At 34.6% G+C, this 20,756-nt stretch overlaps 1 protein-coding gene across 1 annotated transcript in view; it reads right to left on the bottom strand.

The window, feature by feature from the left end:
* Nucleotides 1-6,203: 6,203 nt before the first annotated feature.
* Nucleotides 6,204-20,756, bottom strand: part of LOC137403605 (uncharacterized) — a 56,179-nt gene continuing 41,626 nt past the window's right edge. The window contains exons 9-13 of the mRNA XM_068089573.1: nt 19,822-20,015; nt 15,156-15,225; nt 9,848-9,977; nt 7,018-7,156; nt 6,204-6,317 (exon numbers count right to left, since the gene is read on the bottom strand). Coding sequence (XP_067945674.1) covers nt 7,048-7,156; nt 9,848-9,977; nt 15,156-15,225; nt 19,822-20,015 — 503 coding nt within the window. The 3' untranslated portion in view covers nt 6,204-6,317; nt 7,018-7,047. The remainder of the gene's footprint in view (nt 6,318-7,017; nt 7,157-9,847; nt 9,978-15,155; nt 15,226-19,821; nt 20,016-20,756) is intronic.

Genomic DNA, 20,756 nt, shown 5'->3' with positions numbered 1-20,756 from the left:
TAGACATACTATTTATCAACTTTTAATTTGCGTTAGTGTTAGTGTGTAGGCATGCATCTGTCTCGAGTTACAAAGCTCCATTGACCTTTCTGATGAGCATACCTCAATGTTTTCTTTAATATTATTGCACAATGACATAAATAAACTAGCATTTCATAGCCCAAATCAACACGCATAGCCACTAGAAAAAAATAAGAGATTTATTGATTTTTCAGCAGGTGTCCAGTATGGACGTAGATATATTTAGCGAGTGTTATGGTAGCGTTTAACACTTAGCAAGTAGGTATAGTAGGCCAGATAACACAGTCTAAACAAGCCAGCCTGCGTATTATCTAAACTAAGGCACGCTATCATTATCAAATACATAAGCATCGCTTGAGAGCTCTGATGCTTATAACACATAATTAGATAAGCAAAAGCCAGATCAGGTTTCTGTTAGAAGCTCCCTAGGTCAATAAATTTACAGCTTTTCATTGATATGACTGTTCTAGATTGAGATGAGCTACTTCCGAGCCATACCTGACATCGGAATCTAATCGCAGGGTCGTAGCCATTCTTGGTTATAAATTTCTAAACTATTTGACTACTGGATTAGGTGAAAACTCTAGTACAAGTGTAAAAATAATTATTATCAACGAGTAACAAAATGAACTAATAAATGCCAGAAACCAAAATAGTTTGTATAAAATAGAAAAGATCAGTTAATGAAGTACTATATTATATATATAATATATATATATATATTATATATTATAGACTAGCAAATGCTGATTAACGAAGCAAAATGAGTCAATCTTTTCTTTTGTAATTGTGTGGTCAGTGGTTACCTAGCAACTCTTAAATCATGGATGCGTCTAGTCACTGTTAGTGCAGCAAAAATTGATTAAATATATATCAGGCACAAAAAAGTTGTGACATCTCCATAAACTTTGTCAAAATAATAATGCCTTTTTTTCAGCGTAAGGTGTCACTGTGACCTTAGCCACTGCGACTTCTTCTAAAGCGGTGATTCGCTAATATGGAATGTCTCTATGTCTCTAGCCAATCTTATATCACTGACAGGAAGTGAGGAGAGTCATTATATGTGAATTTGAGAGCGCATGATGGCTCTTTGCATGAATAATAACAATAGAACAAACACACATCCGCCGAGATGTAACATATCTTGTGTTTGTGCATTATTGCTAATAAGTTTACTGCAAGTGCACCGATAGCATTTAGGTAGAATTATAGCTTGCTATGATATTATGAGTTGTAAACATATACTGCTTAGACAGAAACGTATATAAATGTATGTCCGTATGTATGTATGTCCGTATGTATATGTGTATAACTGTTTCTTGGCATTGGTAATCGACAAAAAAATGATGTTTTTTGTTACATGTAAAAAAGAACAATGAAAAGACAGAAAACAAGAATAATTGAGTGAGTTGAACATAAGTGCTTTAAAAGTTGATAAACTAATATTACTAGGTGAATGCCCGGCGTTGCAGAATAATGAAAATGTTCTTGCAGAAAAAAATTATTTTTAATCAGCATATACATTAACCATTCTAACTTTTAAATGGGGGTATTTGTTTATTTCTGTGTGGGTCCGGCCAATGCATAATTCAAATATTTGAAAGCTCGAGACATAACTAAAACAGATTGTGGAAAAACATTTTTTACTTTTTCTGCTACACATTTGCTAAAGCTCTAAAACAGTTTATAAGCAGTGTCAGGTAATGTAGTTGCTATTGGCTAAGTTTCTGTATCCAATAAATTTGAGTAACTTAAGCTAGTAACTTGAAATAATATTTTAATCTTTACTATAATTTGAGTCATACCTGCCCGAAGCAAGCTAAAAGCGTTAAAAAAATGATTGCACCTCACAAGGGTTGAACCAATCATTTGGTTGCCCAAACATGGAACCAAGACAGCTATGACTAAACCAGGCAGCCATCTTGACAGATTCTGGAATAATTGTGCATATAATCATTACACATCATGATCTCTCGCACGAGATTACAAGCATGTGTATTGTAACCATAGAGCTATTAACTATACTTATGTATACTATTAACCCTATATGAATATTATTAATACTAGAGCTATTAACTATACTTATGTTTAGTTAATAGGTCTAGGATTGTAACCAATTGCTATTAACTGAACATATGAACGACGACAGACAGATACTTGATTCTATATATATGTAGATTGCGGAGGAATCAGAATAGTGAATTGAAGTTTGTAGTACCAGAAAGTTCATAAACCAAAACATATGATGGTAGATGTATTATGTTGGTGTCAAGGAACAGAAAACGATGTTGGTCATATGTATGAAAGGATAAATACAAATATTCTGGTCATAGTTTATGCAGGATTTTAAAACTTGTAATGCAAATACAGAAATGAGTAAGTTTGGAATATGGCGATAGCCTATGTTCACAGCTTTTGTGATGGGGTTGATGGTGTGGTGTCAGGTGCGATGAGCTGGAACAGCTGCAGCTATAATGTTCAATATCTCTCTCTCTATACAAGATTCAATAATTAATTTGTCAACTAATAAGTGCAATGAGCTCTATGCATTTAGCTGGTGCCAATCCAACATTTACTACGATCAAAAAGATGAGATATCAGAGCTCCTAGTGCCAAACATCGAAGTACTGACTAGATAGTTCTCCTGAGAGTCGATGTGAAAAAATACTCTTTGATTTGACAGACATGCTAGAATCAGCTAACAACCATAGGATTGTCCCGCCCATCCCAGCCTAGGGAAACGAGGTCGATTACAGAAAATAACAACAGCTTAAGCTGTGATATATCCAATAATATCACCGACTAACCTCTGGCTCTGAAATAAAGACTTGGCTTACACTTACATCCAAATTTAAAGGTTGTGATAAAAACCCACCACAATAGTGATATAAATAGCTTCTTTAGTTAAATCTGTATTGGGATTGTTTATTTGTTTATTAGGTTAGTATGTATCTGATTTTAGTAAGAAAAGCTTGGAATGATTTGTTGACTAACTCACTAAAACTTTGGCAGCCACGCTGTCAGCTTCAACACACCTAATGACTAAAAGATGAAGATTTAACAGCTAGCATCCTCCTCACCTTTAATAAAGGTGTGATACATGTTGCTTCAGTTGTCAGCTTTTGAAGTGATGGCGTTCCTCAAAATAGATCGTATTATCACAGCTTGGACCCACAGCTGTGATAGTGTGAATGCCAACTAACTTTACACTCAAAGGATAAGTACTTCACTGCTAGACTTTACAAAGTTTGGTGAAAATGTGACAGATATTATTTTAAGCTGTCTACAGCGACCTTGACTATTGCGCATCTTAACATCAATTGCGCATATATTTATCCGAACTTAATAATCCAAAAAGAATTTTTAGGCATTTTAATGGTTAATGGTACATATTAAGATTAGCGTTAGTGGAGATGAGATGGTAAAACACATATCATCTTACAGTTAATTACTTACAGAATAATGCTCCAAGTAATTACCTGGATTTAAGAGTAATTTAGCTTTTAAGAGCTTGTAATCACATTTCCACATATTTTGCACCTACAACACAGCAGAGTGAGACATGGTGAATCTTTTGATACCAAATAACTGTAATGTGAATTTTACTGCAAGTCAACCTTTAAGGATTCGCTGCTCATTACAGAGAGTGGCATAATTATTTATTTAAACAGTATATTAAATTGATATAAGCTAGAATAATTAATAATTATATCTAGCTAAAATATATGATTATATTGTTTAGACTTATAAAATTTGTAATATTTTTAAATTAAAAAAAAAGAAAGTTGCTTAGTACTGAGTGTTGTGTCAGAGAGATCTGGCTATACAGTTATTGTTCTATAGGTCAAAATACAAGTCATTGAATTAAATTTTGGGAGCTTAGGCTATAAAGTTTTTTATTCTATAGATCAAACTAAAGAATGTTTCATACTTTGGTAGACTTTTATACTATGATGAATGTTAAAAACAAAGAAAATAAATTCTATCAAGTATTTAAATTCTGCATTGATTTCAAGCAAATTTAGAACCAATTTACAGCACAAATGTTCCGATAAACTAGCTCACAAGCTAATTTACAACACTATTTATGGAGCAATTTGCTGAGAAACTAATTTACAGCACTATTTCTGGAACCTCTCGAAGCATCGTGCTACATCAAGATATCTACCAACCCTTCCTTCTGAAGTCATTTACATATTAAATACCTTCAATACTATTTGAATAATAAAGGCAATTAGAGCAAGCGTGAATTACCAAATGTCTGACACAAATCGCTGACAGACGTACGCTTATTATCACAACAATTCGCTCATTGACCAATCAGATGTGAGCTCTGAGCTGCGCAGCTACTATATAAAGGGAGGACCAGCATTCAGCTGCCATTAACACGATAAGCTCCTAGTAGAGTGACTACGAATAAATACGATTATTATCGTAATAAGCTAGCGAACACTTCATCTAAACATGGGATTTACTAAACTCACACTTGCAGTTCTTCTTACACTGGCCTTGTTTGTGTCTGTGTGGAGCAAACCGTAAGTACTTACTCATTCCATTGGCAGCAAGCAGCGAAATATTTGGTGTTTAGTTCTAATTTGAATTCTGGTTACTCAATTTCATTTTAACCAAAGGTGATGGTTTCATTAAAAAATGTTCATCTTTAGTTAAAAAGCTGTATTAGTATGGTTTTATCCAAAATTTTATTTGCAGTCAAACCAGTTTGTATGAAAATATACATTAGCATCATATTGCATACAGTTTTTACATTCCTTAGGCTATGTAGAGCTGTATCATGCGGAGTCAAAAAGTATTTCAGACTTTGTTCAATTAAAGATACATACAGTATTTTTTCTCTAATTACACTTTATGCCCTTACAAACATTTAATAGACCTATTCAGAAAGAGTTGCTGTATCTCAGAACAATAGATGGAACCTCTCTTCTTGTTATATAGTAGCTGTTCAACACAGACACCTTGAAATCACTACCTCATGCTATGACAGATATCATGCACTCATATGTAATGCTAGTGACATCACTACCAATACTTTGTTCTATTTGTGATCCTTATGTAATCTGTGTACTTATTATTACAGATTAAAGAGATCGTTAGATGTTGCCGAATTGGATGAGCTAGATTTAGAGCTTTTGAAACTTAGGCTAGCTTTAGCCGAGTCAAGGCAGCCTCGAGTAGGAAGCTCTATAACCCAATCATTCAGACGAGCTTCAAGCAACAGCCCTAACCCTAGGATTAACAAGGTGCCAATTCTTCAGTAAGTGTCTAAATATGTGATACTTCTATTAGTGATGCATCTACTCAATTGTATAACAATATTAGCAAATAATTATTAAACTCATAGCTCTGCATTTATAACATTGTTGTTTTTTTAGTATCGGCTGAGAGAAAGCTACTAAATGCGATGAAATGATGACAGGTGGCTAGCCAATCCTTCCAAGCCAGTGAAAATCTCTAAGCAAGAGCCTCAAAATGCCCTTCCAGCCATCACTGAACGCAGTCAACCTTTTTATATTATTTATTTGGTTATTTAACTCATTTTACATTCAACTAGTCATGTTGCTGGGCAACTCGTCGTCTACCAGTCTTTTGTAGTAACCATATTCTTTGTAATCTAATTATTCATAGATGAGGAACCAAATCTCTAGGAAAATGTAATCACATTTTTGGCTATGTAAATAACTATTTATACATGAAGGGCAACGCAGGTACCCTTATTATTGGCAGTTTGGCAATTTCCAATCACTTTTGTGATTAAATTTCATTCCAATGGTGCTCAATAAATGATATATAAGCCAATTGTGTATAATTCTTTATGAGATAAATATTTCACTATCTCAAAGTTGTTGATAAATGTTAATTGTCTCCACTTGCCCAAACCAGACAGGACATCGTATAAAAACATACAATGCCTATAGAAATGCATGACTCATATCGAGAGTTTAGTTACAAAATATGAAAGGTAATACATGAATACAGTAAAGACTTTTGTTAAAAAAAGGAAACATAATTGAAGGGTCTGATTGGCTGAATCTTAAGATTGAGCAGTAAAGGGACGAGATACAAATTATCACAGATGCGTTCATAACAAAATAGAAAACACTTCAAATATTGTACTAAATACTTGCACAAAAATAGCCTTGTTAAAGACACACCCAAACTGATATGAGCGCAATAGCAAACAGGTAGAAATACAACCATCTGAAAAAATCTCCAATAAAAAACTGGTAAATCTCTGGCATCTCTTGTGGTATCTTCTCTCGAAGGATGATACTTGCAGTCTGCAAACAAGATAGGATTGTCATAAACGATATTCTGAACATATTTATAAACTTAACATAAAAATATACACTTCAGTTTTCGTGAATATATACGGTATATTCCAGACAGTTAGTGTCACTGACCGGAGAACCAAGGCTGCAGTCTTTGGGGAGAGTGTATGACGTGGGTAAAATACTTGGAAACGCTAAGCCTCAGGCGGTTACTGCACGTCCTTCCCAAACAAATAATTAAATAAAATAACTAAAGATAAGCTTACACAAAATTTTAGTAGATTTGATCAGAAAGTATCTGTAGTTTTTCTATCATTTGTGATTGATTTTAATGTTTGAGGTAATCTGACTGCCAGGATGTTTCAAGATTAAAATCGACAAAACCTGATCGTGGTTAAAGTGCTCAGAAAAAAATACATGTGAAATGACATCACTAGTTGCTATCATTGCTATAGTTGATACCAGCTATTACATTCAAGTTGAAGTGTTACACTCCTCTGTACAATTATAGACATCATAATTGCACTTTCACTTGATCCGAGCATTTTAACCATGATCAGGTTTTGTCAATTTTAATCTTGAAACATCCTGGCAGTCAGATCACCTCAAACATAAAAAACAATCGCAAATGATAGAAAAATGTCGATACTTTCTGATAAAATCAACTATAAATTTGTGTAAGTTTATCTTTAAAAAGGCAAACTTTTACCTCCTGCGACCGGTCAAGGTTACCAGCCCTTCATAAAATGTTGCAACAACTGGACTCGTTTGTGATTGGTGCGAGAGGGGCAATAGGAATGGCAAGGACGTTTGCTGGAGGCTCGTGGCATACACCATTCATGTAGAGCCTGTAAAGAGAGAGTAGGTGGAGCACTTCATGAGGAATGCAGCACAACAAAGGGCTGATAATCTCAGGGGGGTTACTTTTCCTTTCTACGGTAGACATTCGTGAGTATGTAATCTCTCCCAGGAGATATAGAAGCAGCAGAAAAACAAGGCCTCCTTAGGGATCCATCTGATGAGGACGTCAATGAGTTGAACAGTCTTCCATCCCTCCCCGTAATCATTCTTGGTCTAGATACGATTACCCAACCCACTAGCTCTCTCTCTCTCACCTTTCACTAGCAACGGTGAACTAAAACCGGGACAGAAAATATTCCCAAAACTCAATTTAAAACAAAGGTTGTCCCAGCAAGAATTCATCACGTTATAAAGACACTGCATTTCAGTGTATTGTGTAGTTTATAGAAAGCAACTTGAGCTAAATATACATGTAATTGCTTGTAATCAAACATTGATTAAACAATGTTGAGTGTTAATGACATCGTAAAATAGATGTGATAGTGATAAATATTCACGACTCATGTTCTGTTAGCAGCTCGGCAGCTTATACGCATATGTTGCAGCTGATAAAAAAACATTCTAGGAATTCAAACAAAGATTGTGCATGCCAAAGTCATCACAACTTGTCGAGTTACATCAACGATTGCATATCTGCATGTTGGTAAGAAGCGTGGGACACCAAACAATTCTTGAAGAGCAGCTAATTTAAAGCTCCAACTGGTGAATATTATATTATATTACTTTATTGGCAATAATTTCATTTCAATAGAAAACGTTTTCCAAAACATGCCATACCAAAATCATAAAACCAAAAGAAAAAAGGGCAACATTTAGCCACTAAAATCAAATACATGGTTTCACATATAGTGTTTAAAATACATTTCTCGGCAAAGAGAGCAGATATTAGGTGGAAAATTGCTAATTAAAGCAGCTAGCAATGATATCTTCAAAATAATTGTTACATGTTGTATGCAATTCGTTCATATCACGAATGTGATACGAACACTATTCAGATGTTGGTGAACACTGTTTTTATTGACCACTTTCATGAAGATTTATGGGAAGTTTGGCTACTTCCTATAAAGTTAATCGTAGTTTCATAAGAAACACTTGATGTTATCAAGTTTTGGACGAGTAAGTGCCATTCAAGCAGGAGAATAACATTACTCGCTAAAAACAACACCGGGTCAATTTATGATAACATCATAAAAACATTTATGAAGCAATTTAATAAAATATTTGGACATTGTGTACAATGATATTTTGAAATAAAAATAGGAAACAGAGCCACCGATATTTTTACAACTCAGTGACTCACGAACTTCCATATTGTTTTGAAGCTTTTATGGTAAAGAATGTAGTAAGTTAAATTGGATGTGTCTACTGTTGCCAGGCAGACCCTCCACACCAGATTTTTTGTTGACAAGGAACAAAATGCTATCAAGTCAAAAATTAAAACAATCTGACAGGATGTTAAGTGAAGGTAGTCATGGAAACTACCAGTTTAGCTGGATAATCAATAATCAATCAATAATCCAATCAATAAATAATCAATAACCAACCAATCAATTGTATCATTATCAATAGCGATATTTTCCTTTTATCTAAGGATTGGTGGAACCATTAAATAAGGATAAAATACATGTACACCTACTTGGATATGGCGAGCACAACCACATATTAATTTTTATCACTTTAATCATCCAGCTAAACCTATTACGTGTTATTATTATTATGTGTTCTTTTCTACAACTTATCCCTGACCTGTTATTATGAGACACTTTGAAATAGTTTTTGTTTACCACTATTGCGAAAAGTGTTTATGAAGAACATTAAATGTGCCTAGTACAGCGCACTCCCAAGTTACAATGTCCCTTGTTTTACGGTTTTTTCGCCTTACGAGGTGGAACACAATGTTTTTCCGTCCTGTTTTGCGACTTTTTTTGTCGTATGACATCAACAAAAATGTCGCTCGAATTTTTTAATTTGGCTGCATACGATACCGATATGCTATTTGCCAAAATGCCTCTTACAATGTCTAAAGAGATACGATGCTCTCCCTCTCTCAGTTCAGCATTTTTCTTGTTTTGTAAATGCTTGATATTGTGTGAGTAAAATGAGAATTCGGTGAAAATCAGAATTTATTGCGCATTTTAGCGTTTAATATATTATTTACTATAAACTTTAATTCATTATACATATATAACTACACACACACATATATATATATATATACATATATATATATATATAACTACACATATATATATAACTAGATAACTATACGTACAAATTTAATTCGTTAACCATGGGTCTGAAGTTTGATAACGACAAAAAGGAAGACGAATCATAAGTATAATCAACCACTAAATACACTACAGTTACTGTAGGTAACTATAGTTACTAAGGTTAATATATTATTTTGTTACTATTTTTTAATATATGCAGTACGTATATAACATTTTGACATTTTTTACCAGGGATGTTTGCATTATATAATTACTATGGGTTTCTATACCACTCTATTTGACATTTTTGCTTCACGATACCAACACCAAAACGAATTAATGCTTTATGACAGGGTCCATTGTACCACAGGCCAACTAACTGTACCATTCTTCATATCTGGTAAGATTTTATTCTTTAAACGACCACAATTATCTCCCTCCATATAACTTCAAATAAAAAAATCTCACCTTATTCCTGACACAACGTCGTGTCCACATTGCTCCAGGTCTCTGTATGAACAGGCCTCCGTGTCCACTGGTTGCTGATATAGCAGTCTAGTAGGAAAATTCACAGTTTCAGCGCAAATGATATTGTTGTCTGCAAGTAGATAAACAAGCATCAGTAGAAAACAATCATGTCCCTATCTACTACAGCTGACAAGAAGACTATGGTACTTTTAACAACAACATATCACAGAGAAGGGGCATATAATAGTGATAACCAGATCTTTCTAAATCAAATCAAATTTTCAAAATGTCACCCGGTTTAAAACTTGAAAATTGAAAAGATTGTTTGTAATTAAAAATGTTACTGATATAGGCAACAAAATAAAGTTGATAGTGCAGACAACTCTATTTATGATATTATCTGCATAATAACAACTCTATGAGAACACTAGAGAATTAGATAGCATCAAATAGTAGAAGCCACATGTAATACATTCTACATACACAGAGTAGATACAATACTCTCCCTTTAAATATTCAACAGTGTTACCAACAGCAAACATTTAGAAGTTATGAGACTTGATAAGCACTTCCTGTACACATCTAACTAGATACAAACTACCCCTCTCTCTCCCTTTCTGCCCCTCCCTCGCTTTTTCTTTGCAGTCAGTCGAGGTTGTTGCTAAATTGTGACAATTGCATTTTATTCCATAGAGCTCCATGCGAGTGCTGAAATGATTTCTGGCTTTCACCGGACCAGACTCACTCTCTTGACAGGAAGAATATAGTATTCTGCGGGCAAGAACAGGTCGAGACATTTAGCATTTCCATCCTATTGCAGTAGCTGGCCGCTACAGCCTGTTTATTCCCATGCTCTAGATGTAGATGCTACCACAGTGTATCACTGGTATAAAGCAGTATTTATACAGATGTTGTTTTTGGTTCCGTGAGGGTGTCTAGTTCACCCTTCCCCATTTGTTTGGGGGTTAGCAGTTTAGTCACCGTAAGCTCAACCCATGCCCAGGTGGTACCGGATTACATGTGTTACAGGTAGTAGATTCATATAGTCTTTAGCCTTTATAAATTCATAACTGCTGTTTTTTATTCTAAATATGAGTTATAGTTATACTAAAGCTATTATATTTAATTATAGAAACACAAAATTATTTAAACACTATTTGTCAGACTATTTATTCAATTTTAATGGCCAACTGTTGCTTGTTTTTGTTTTACTATTGTTGTATGGCCTAATATGAAAAACATTTCTATTTGTGAAATGAAATTATTGCCAATAAAGTACTATATATAGAAAAGATCATTCATTATGGCTACCTTAACTATAGAGACTTTGGTTGTTTTAGGCAGATTAAAGGTTAGTGCTAAAACAAGGTAATTTAACAAAACACTATACCTGTGCTTGTGAGAATAACTCAGCCAGAAAGGATAACTAGATTTGTGAGGTAGGGGCGTGGGGCCTAACAAAAGGTGTACCCTAGGTACTGAGGCTAGCTGATATGGATACCTATAAGTGATAGGCGTCTGGAGCGTTAGAGATAGTAATAACAATAACTTCAGCAAGACAGAATAGTTCTCAAATTGTCTTAAAAACATTTCATAATGCTATCAGCAGTAAAAACACGATCTCGGGCATCTGCCACTTCATAGAGTAAGCCCTGGCCTCAGATGATAGCGTCTTTCATGTTTGTTAAGTAACATGAACCACTGCTAGACAACTGGTTTTATCTGACTTGTAAAAGATAGATCTTAATGAATCACTGGGAAGCACTATCACTACGTCATCACAAGACAGACTCGGAGTATATCCGTACTGATGTACCATTTTAGACTAACACTAATCCTGGCATCCAGTCACGGGGTTCAGGTTTACAGTTATTTGGCGGAAGGGGCAGGAAGACAGTTTAACCAAATTAAACTTTGTAGTCAGAACAATAAGCCAGCATTTGAAGGATTTAATAAAAATCTCTGCTTGATAGTCGAGTGCAAATGCCCAAGAACAGATCAGATCTATATCTGAAGGGCTTTGTCTGTACCAATGCGTGATCGTCGCCTATTCCAATCTTTGCTGCGCTTCTAGGACTACATAAAATAAGTGCTAATCTCCAGACTAAAAAGAATCCAAGCCATATTTTGAAAGATGCTCACAGAGATGATACTGTACCCAGTACTGGTATACATTCAACTGTAACAGATTATACTAGCAGATTATGTATTGATTCATTTCCCACAGACAGTTTTTATGGTTCTAATTATCCCTTTTTATGTGTTTCATGCATAGAGAAAGAAGTGTCAGCAGTTGATTTTTCAATTTAGATAGTTTTCATGGTGGAAGTTACGACGATGAATAAGCAGGGTTGTGACCATTACGACAAAATCCTAACTTCGCATTGATAAGTACTCACTGATGCCCAGATGTAAAATGTGCTGCAGTTCCAATGCGTCACAACTCTGTGAAAACAACAAAAGCAATCTACCAAAGCAAATGCTCGTAGTGATTAAAAAGACCATTCTTAATAGAGATGTTTTACAAAGCAAATTACCAAAATGAATGCTGTATGATACATTTTTTCAATGCTTTCCCACTACACGAAATTTATTTTTCCGTCATCTCTTCTCCAAGTCTGAAGGCCTTTAGTTGGGATCGGTGTGATTAACATATCAAATCTAATCTATAGATACAATATAACAAATACTATATTATTTATAAATGCTATTTGTATACTTATTATCACTTAAGTTATATTTTGTTTATACAGTTTATATAATTTTAGTTAATAATTCTGGTGGCATCTGAACATTAGAAATATGTTCATAGATTTTATATAAATGAAAAAGGCCACAAAAATGTTGGTTCATCTCAATAACAGCCGTTAAAAGAATTAATATAAATTACCTTTACTCACACAGATAAATTATTTGTGTATTAGTTTAATATTGGACCTGAACTGTACTTCATATCTAAGAACACTGATAAACAATAAACATGACAAGCTTGCGCTAACATTTGACTTATTATTTGATAGAAATGTGATTAGAGTCCTATGCAGTCATCGGATATCCTACAAATGATAGTGCAGACAACTCTATTTATGATATTATCTGCATGATTACAACTCTATGAGAACACTAGAGAATTAGATAGCATCAAATAGTAGAAGCCGCATATAATATACTCCACATACACTCACTGTAAATATTCATTAAATGTTCAAGTATCTGTGTTACAAACAGCAAGCTTTTAGCAGTTGTGAGACTTGATGAGCATTTCCTGTACACATCTCACTAGATGTAAGTTGGTGGTATCAGTCACACTATAGGTACACTAGGAAAATGGGATTTTTCTCACTCAGATGTGTAAGCTATAACCTGAAGTGAAGAAAATGCTAACCTCTATGGACTTTCAGAAAAATGAAAGAAATTTTATACTGATCCTATCATTCATAATGTAAACTTGACTTGTAAAGTAAACAGCCATAACCAAACCAATGACCGGAACCAAGAATATCCTACTCACGCGAAGAGTCTGTATGTAATGTACTTTGATGCCAAACTAGAGAAATATTGCTGATGATAGTCTTCTATAATATTTGTTATAATGTACTTAATTCTTATCAAAAGCATAAGCATACAATCCACTAAATACCTATGACATCATAAGCCACTAATACTCATACGATCTCTGATGAAACATCCAGGTCTTGCCTAACAGATGACACGCCTATATAGCACTGCCCATTTAGAGGTGATAAAACAGACGCGAGGAGCAAACAAACCAACTCAACCATGGAAAATTTAGAAATACCATCACGTAAATATCTCTTTTGTTGATTGGTGACATAAATCTGATTCAAGTCATGGCTTGCTATTGAAATCCAGAACGTCCATGACATCATCAAGTACGTGATGTCTTTGATGCGGATGCATAGCATTTTGATTTGTCAGTATAATCTATGTATATCACAAGTTTTGCAATGCAAACTGAGCACAGCTGGTTGTGAGGCAACACCTGTCCGAATATTTACTTTGAATGAAAATTGGAATACTAATTTGTCTGACCGCAACTTTGGCAGTCTCAACATAGCTGTTGTTTTCACAATTTCTAAGCAAATATTGTGACAAAATGAATAAATCTGGAAGAATAAGACGCAAAGGGACTACACGGCTAGCGTTGCTTAATTAAAATGTTGTTCAGCGCGTGATACCAACTTTAAGTCAACGTCTCCACTTACAACAAACCATGTTCCATGCAAAAGTTGTTTTTTACTCCAGCCTTCAGCACCACTTCATGACAATATTTTACACTTCATGATTTTCAATGTATTTCAGGCTCTGTCATTTGTGAGATTGTCCAGCTCTCCTTTGATGGGTTCATGACACCCATGATCCTTCACGGCTTCCATAAAACTTACACCGAGGAGGCTTATAGCAGTGTTACGGACCTCTTAACTAACTTACGCCATATCCATTAAGTCCTTGGCGACTGGTCCGTTTTGCTCTGCTTTGTACAACATTCTGATTGTACTAACCAGTTTCCAAGGAAACGATCAAAAGACCAGCAATAGGTGATCGGTCTCACCAACCATTAAGAAAATCTATGAGCAATCCCTCAAAGACCGAGTATGTTGTCTGCTTAGTTTACTGCAAACAGAGACTGCATGTTCCTAAGGGTGTTGTTATACAAACAATGGCTCTGTGATCTTGTCTGGACATATCTGAGTCCAGTGGTAAGGGTACCTTGATGACTGGAGACATACCCAGTTGTAGAGAGGAATTTAAGGATGAATATTATTCCTTTCACTACCAATGTCATTTTTTTGGAAATTGAACCCCACCTGTTGTTTGTTGGTCAAGAGTTCTAGACCGCTAGGCCATTAAATACAGTTGCCCCGCTGTATTTAGAAAATATACCAGGGTTACAGACATTTTTTGAAACTGACGTTAAATTTCTAAGTTGCACTGACCAAAAAGTTCAAGGATAATTCATACATATTTCATAAGTACAACATACCAATCAGCTCTTCATATAAATCCATCCGTACAATTAATATTTTCAAAAGCTTTAAACGTTTCAGTTTTTACTCAAAACTGTCTGATTGACAAACTGCATTCATGCACCATATGCAGGAAGATGTATTTGCCTAATTTGACCCCGCGTGACCTTTCGATAGGAAACATTTCGTTTCAGCCAACTTTCCTGCTTTTTCAGGCAGTATTTATGGAGACGATTATACAAACAGTAATTAGTAGCATGGTGCAGATATATTGATGTTAGAAAACAGAAAAGGAAGCACACAGGAGTTGTACAAGTTACCTGCAGTAGCTGAGGAGTTGTAGGCCAGCCATACAGCAAGTCTTCGTAAGTTATCAACTGGAGTTTCCAACTAGAAACAGTCGTAAGATACTTAGTACAAAATATATGAGCAAAGAAGATTTTAACAGACTTCATGAGCTAGAGGTCTGGCCATAGATAGAAACGTTTTTAAAAAGGGCCTTCAATTGGACAAGAATAACAATACACTGTCAGCCTTGTTGCTAAGGCATGAATGGAAGGGCGTAGTCCATTGATATCAAAGTCCTCTAGCGATGAGCTGGTTATTTCGGCAATAAAAAACCCAAATATTGTAGAAGAATAGTGCGAGATCGTTTTTCAACTTTGAATGCTATCTGACCATCCCTTCTCCTTAATCTACAGAAAATAGCCAATGAGTGCTTTCCATCATTTTGCTATCCTGATACCGATTGGCTCGAAATCTTTAAATTGATTAGGCCTCTTTGGCAAAACCATAAAAACATCAGATCTTCTAATGTAAGCCACTAAAACATGTCTACTGTGGGTTGCTCAGTCTGAAAGAAATTTTTCCAATGATCAACTCGCATGAAATGGAGCAACTTCAATTACTTTCTACAAGAAAGTCTATTGTAAAGAACTACGCTATATATAAGGCAATATTTTAGATGAAAGTACTTGGTTCATTTCACTTGAACAGCCTTAAAAATAATTAGCATAAAAAATATATATGTATGTATACACAAATACAGTATATGCAACTCATTTTTATAAACATCTGTACATTAACATTTGATACCGAATATTAAAAACAGGTAGAAAAATTCAAAGAACATAATATATTGTCAACATAAGTACAAAAATTTACAGCCTTTTACTATAAATGTTATTAGTTTTTGAGTTGAAATTGTACACATTGGCTATAAACCAGCAACATTTTGCAAGGAAACAAATAGGATTTAGAATTGTATTGGAAATACAAAAATATTTAAATAATAAAATTCTTACAAACTTGCAGAATATTAAATATATATGGTAATACAGAATATTAAAAACCCAGGTAACAATACACAACGAGACTCTTTGCATTGCCAATTACATTATTTTGTACAAGAGCCAGAATTGCATTATATTGAATATATTCCACAAAAACTTTTTGGATCAGAATGTGTTACGTAAATAGTTAACTAATGCAGTGAGTATAGAGTACCAACTCCAGAGGTCTACTAGAGCCATGCTATGAAGTTTATAACACATTTATTATATATGTAAGTTGCGCAATACAAAGTGTTGTATCTAGCAGTCACCTGAACCACGGCGTAATAATCATGTAAAAACACGTTGGGCCAAAGCTTGTTGACTTACTAAGTGTCGCTACGTAATACAAATCTATGGAGGTTAGCACTTCCTTCACTTCAGGGTATAGCATTCCTCCATCGAGTGAGAGAAATTCCTGTTTCCGTTATTATCAAAACATAGAAAAGCTATTTTATAGTTCATATACCTGAACTTTCACGACTCAACAACGTGATGGCTCAAAGGCACGTTTTCAAATGATGTACAGGCACACGATATCATTTAGACCCATTCATCTGTTTATACATATTGTACGTGGGATTAGGCATACTTTGTAGATTAAAAAAACTTTACAGCATAAAACCATCTTATTTGAAAAGTGTTAACTGAATGAAGCGTTTAAATAATGACGTGATTTTACTGCTAAAATGACTTTTTTTAATTCCCATATTTACTCAAATATAGCGAGCAAAGTTTTCTGCCAGGTTTTAATAAAAAAACAAGGCTGTACATTGTACATGAGTAAATATGGGTGGACGCCTAGTGCTGTTGTCCAATTTACTGAAGTTGGCTTGCCGAGGCATTATCTAATGATTTTCTAAGTAGCGTTTTACAAAGCATATGCCTCAAAATTGACATTTTACAAATCGCAAAACACATAGAAATTTGTCCAATAAAGGTTGTGGTTACAGGCACCTGACACCATAAATGGTTCATTGCTAAAAATTGTGGATTACTTTAATTAACAAGTTATTTATTGTTTATTTGTCACAACATTTATAAGAATACAGAGACGTTCACCGCTGTTCATCGTTCTTGATAGTTACATAATTGTTGTAGATATTTTAATACCAACTGAACTCCAATCTCTCACTCTGATTGTTATACATACTGAATATAGACAAAACTGAATAAAAAAGTGATAAATAAACTTTATACCAATTTTAATTCCCAAATTAAGGATGCGCGCTATACTCATATACAGTAATACTTCAATTTACGAGAGCTCCAACGTACGAGAAACTTGAGATACGAGCCAGCTTTTAAGCAAGTTTTAGCACTAACATACGAGCCATGTTTGAGATACGAGCACGTGAGTCAGTTGCCAAGTATGCTGGAGGTGTTTTATGAGAACAGCATCACTCTGTATTTTTCAACTGCTCAGGTTATACTTTTGTACCGTGTTTTTGTGCGATTTTCAGTGCAGAATTATGTGAATTAAAAGTACTCTGCGTTGACCGAAAGTTTGCCAGTAAAATGAAAGATAATGCAAAGAAAAAGCGAATGATAACAGTTGATATTAAACGGAAAATTATTGAAAAATATGCATAATGTGTATGCGTGATTGAGCTAGCTCAGCAATATGACAGAAATACATTCACAATTATCAAACCGAAGGATTATATTCAGGGCATTTAGTTCGCAAAAGGACTGGCCATAGTTTCTAAACGGCGCAGCGATCTTCACGACCGCTGATGGAGAGACTGCTCAGGCATTGAATAAACAATTGGCCGGTGACAGCGTAACTGAAACGATGCTATATGAAAAGGCCAGTGCTATCTAGCAAAACTATAAAAATAGACATTTGGACAAGTTGGCTAGTGGTCGTGCATTAACCTTTTGTGACGACACCTGCGTTCGTCCTAATCGCAACATGTTGAAAGGGCGACAAAGGCAAACGTCTTTAGACAGGATTATCTTAAAAACGGCCGGCTAGTCGTGAAAGCGTAACAAAGGAAAAATTAGCTAACCATCGAGAAACTTCAAACTACGAAGGCCGAAGAAATTTTAATTACGTTAAGTTAAAAATGAAAGTTTGCTTTTAGGTTTACTTCTACGTTTGTCTTTTAAGACATTGATAAAATCCAAATTTATCAAAGTCAACTGTTGTAATGAAGGATAACTTATATCTCTCTCTCTGGCAAATGTTAGCGTTAGCTGCTATTGTATGTATTTAATTTTACATTTTAATTAATCACATTTCCTTGCATTATTTTTTAATTGTTGCTTTTTGAAAGCATTTGGTATATTAGGACAATAACCGACATGTTCTTTCTGTTACAATATCTTGTTTTTAGTGTTTTATTTGCATTTTTTAAACTATGGAAACCAATCAATATATATTTAATGGTTCTATATATAAATAAATTGCACCAACATGCGAGTAAATTAACATACGAGCTCAGTCTCGGAACGCATTAAGCTCGTAAGTCGAAGTATGACTGTACACTAGTGGTATTAAAGGTTGACTTGCAACAAAATTCACATTACATTTATTTGATATGAAAAGATTCACCATGTCTTACTCTGTTGTGTTGTAGGTACAAAATATGTGGAAAGGTGATTACAAGCTCTTAAAAGCTCAAAAACGAACAGAAAATCGCAGCCACACGAGACCGCCGTAGTTTGGATTCTCTTTCCAAAACGGCTCAAATGTGACGTAGTTGTGAGAGATGGTTTCTGTTTACACTTTCATGCAACGTTATTCGTCGAGATATTTTCACAAATATACTTCACGCATTCAATAAAACCATGTCTATTGTTCTTACGCGTCTGTTTTATCGTCATCGTAATGCTGTCACTTTTAGCAGTGATATCCTATAACTTAGCGTAAAAATTTGCTTAATTTTTTAGCCTTAGTTTGAAGGTGTACATATCATTGTCTGATAATCATGACGAGCCTGTTGGTCACTTGTGATAATTGAAAAGTGCTGCAGAAATTATTTGCGAAGTATTGGGTCACATGATCAGATTATGACTTGCCGATTAGACCAAACCGAAACAAAACTGTAAAGAAGCGAGCATCTATATTTGATACGGGGTCTTCGGTAAAACCCGAAGTGTTTGTCATAAACTAGTGCTACGATAAGTTTTATATTGAGCTTTTTATTGGCCTTTCAATTCACGTGAGAACATCACGTGACAAGACAATAACCAAATTTCATGGCTACGTCATCGAAATAAAGAGATTCCAATCTACGACGGCTTTTCGTTTTTGAGCTTTTAAGAGCTTGTAATCACATTTCCACATATTTGGCACCTACAACACAACAGAGTAAAACATGGTAAATCTTTTGATACCAAATAACTGTAATGTGAATTTTATTGCAATTCAACCTTTAAATAATATTTAGAAACTCTCATACGCAAAAAAAAATGAAGTCCAGATTGCTGATGTCAAGGTGAATGAACTAAGACAAAAGGTTGAATTGACATCTCTATCACTCATCAGAGACATGGTAATCATTCTACCACTCCATTATTCTTCCATCTCTCTATATGCTTCTCAAGTGAGTTACATTATTTCCACCTGATTTCAATCCCATCATGCATTAGCGGACAAACACATTTACTATACAAGGTTCATCAACTGATTAAATTGTCAAAAACTTACAGTACGTGCTGTCAATTTGAATGGCATGAAGAGTCTCTGAGTGACATAATAGGGCCTGCTGACTTGGAAGCTCTCCGATGTGACATAATACATTCTAACATACTTAACAAGAGCTCCTGTGTACAATGGGGTGAACTGCCTGCCTGTATACAGCTCAGAGCAATTCGTGTCAAGGATTGGGCGACAACTCGTACCTGCATAGAATAAAAAGCTCTAAGTTAAAAACCGTTGCAATACATTATCCATCCAGAGTACTTGAACAAGAGCTTGTTAGCTTTCATTGAGGTATATAGTATAAGGTATATAATATAAGGTACATAGTATAAGGTATACATGTATAGTATGAGGTATATTATTAGTATAAGGTATGAGGTATATAGTATGAGGTATATAGTATAAGGTATACATGTATAGTATAAGGTATATTATTAGTATAAGGTATGAGGTATATAGTATGAGGTATATAGTATGAGGTATATAGTATGAGGTATATAGTATAAGGTATACATGTATAGTATAAGGTATATTATTAGTATAAGGTATATCATTAGTATAAGGTATGAGGTATATAGTATGAGGTATATAGTATGAGGTATATAGTATGAGGTATATAGTATAAGGTATATAATGAGTTAAACTAAGAACCTGAGGTAGGCCTATTTAGAACTTTTTTACTAGCATTAGTAAATCATCAACAAAAACGATGCTTTTTGTTACATACCAAACACAAAAATCAGAAGATGGAAATGAAGAATTATTGAGTGAGTTGAACAAACGTATTTTAAAAGTTGATAACCTAATAGTATTGCGGAGGAGTCGGGATAGTGTAACAGAAAGTTCATAAACTTAAACATACGATGGTGGATGTAGTATGTTGGTGTCACAAAATAAACAATTATGTTTGTCATACGTGTGGAGGGATAAATGCAAATATT

This window comes from Watersipora subatra, chromosome 9 (genome assembly GCF_963576615.1).
Source record: "Watersipora subatra chromosome 9, tzWatSuba1.1, whole genome shotgun sequence".
Taxonomy (NCBI): domain Eukaryota; kingdom Metazoa; phylum Bryozoa; class Gymnolaemata; order Cheilostomatida; family Watersiporidae; genus Watersipora; species Watersipora subatra.
Note: the sequence above shows the minus strand (reverse complement) of the source record. Positions and strands in the feature narration are given on the sequence as shown.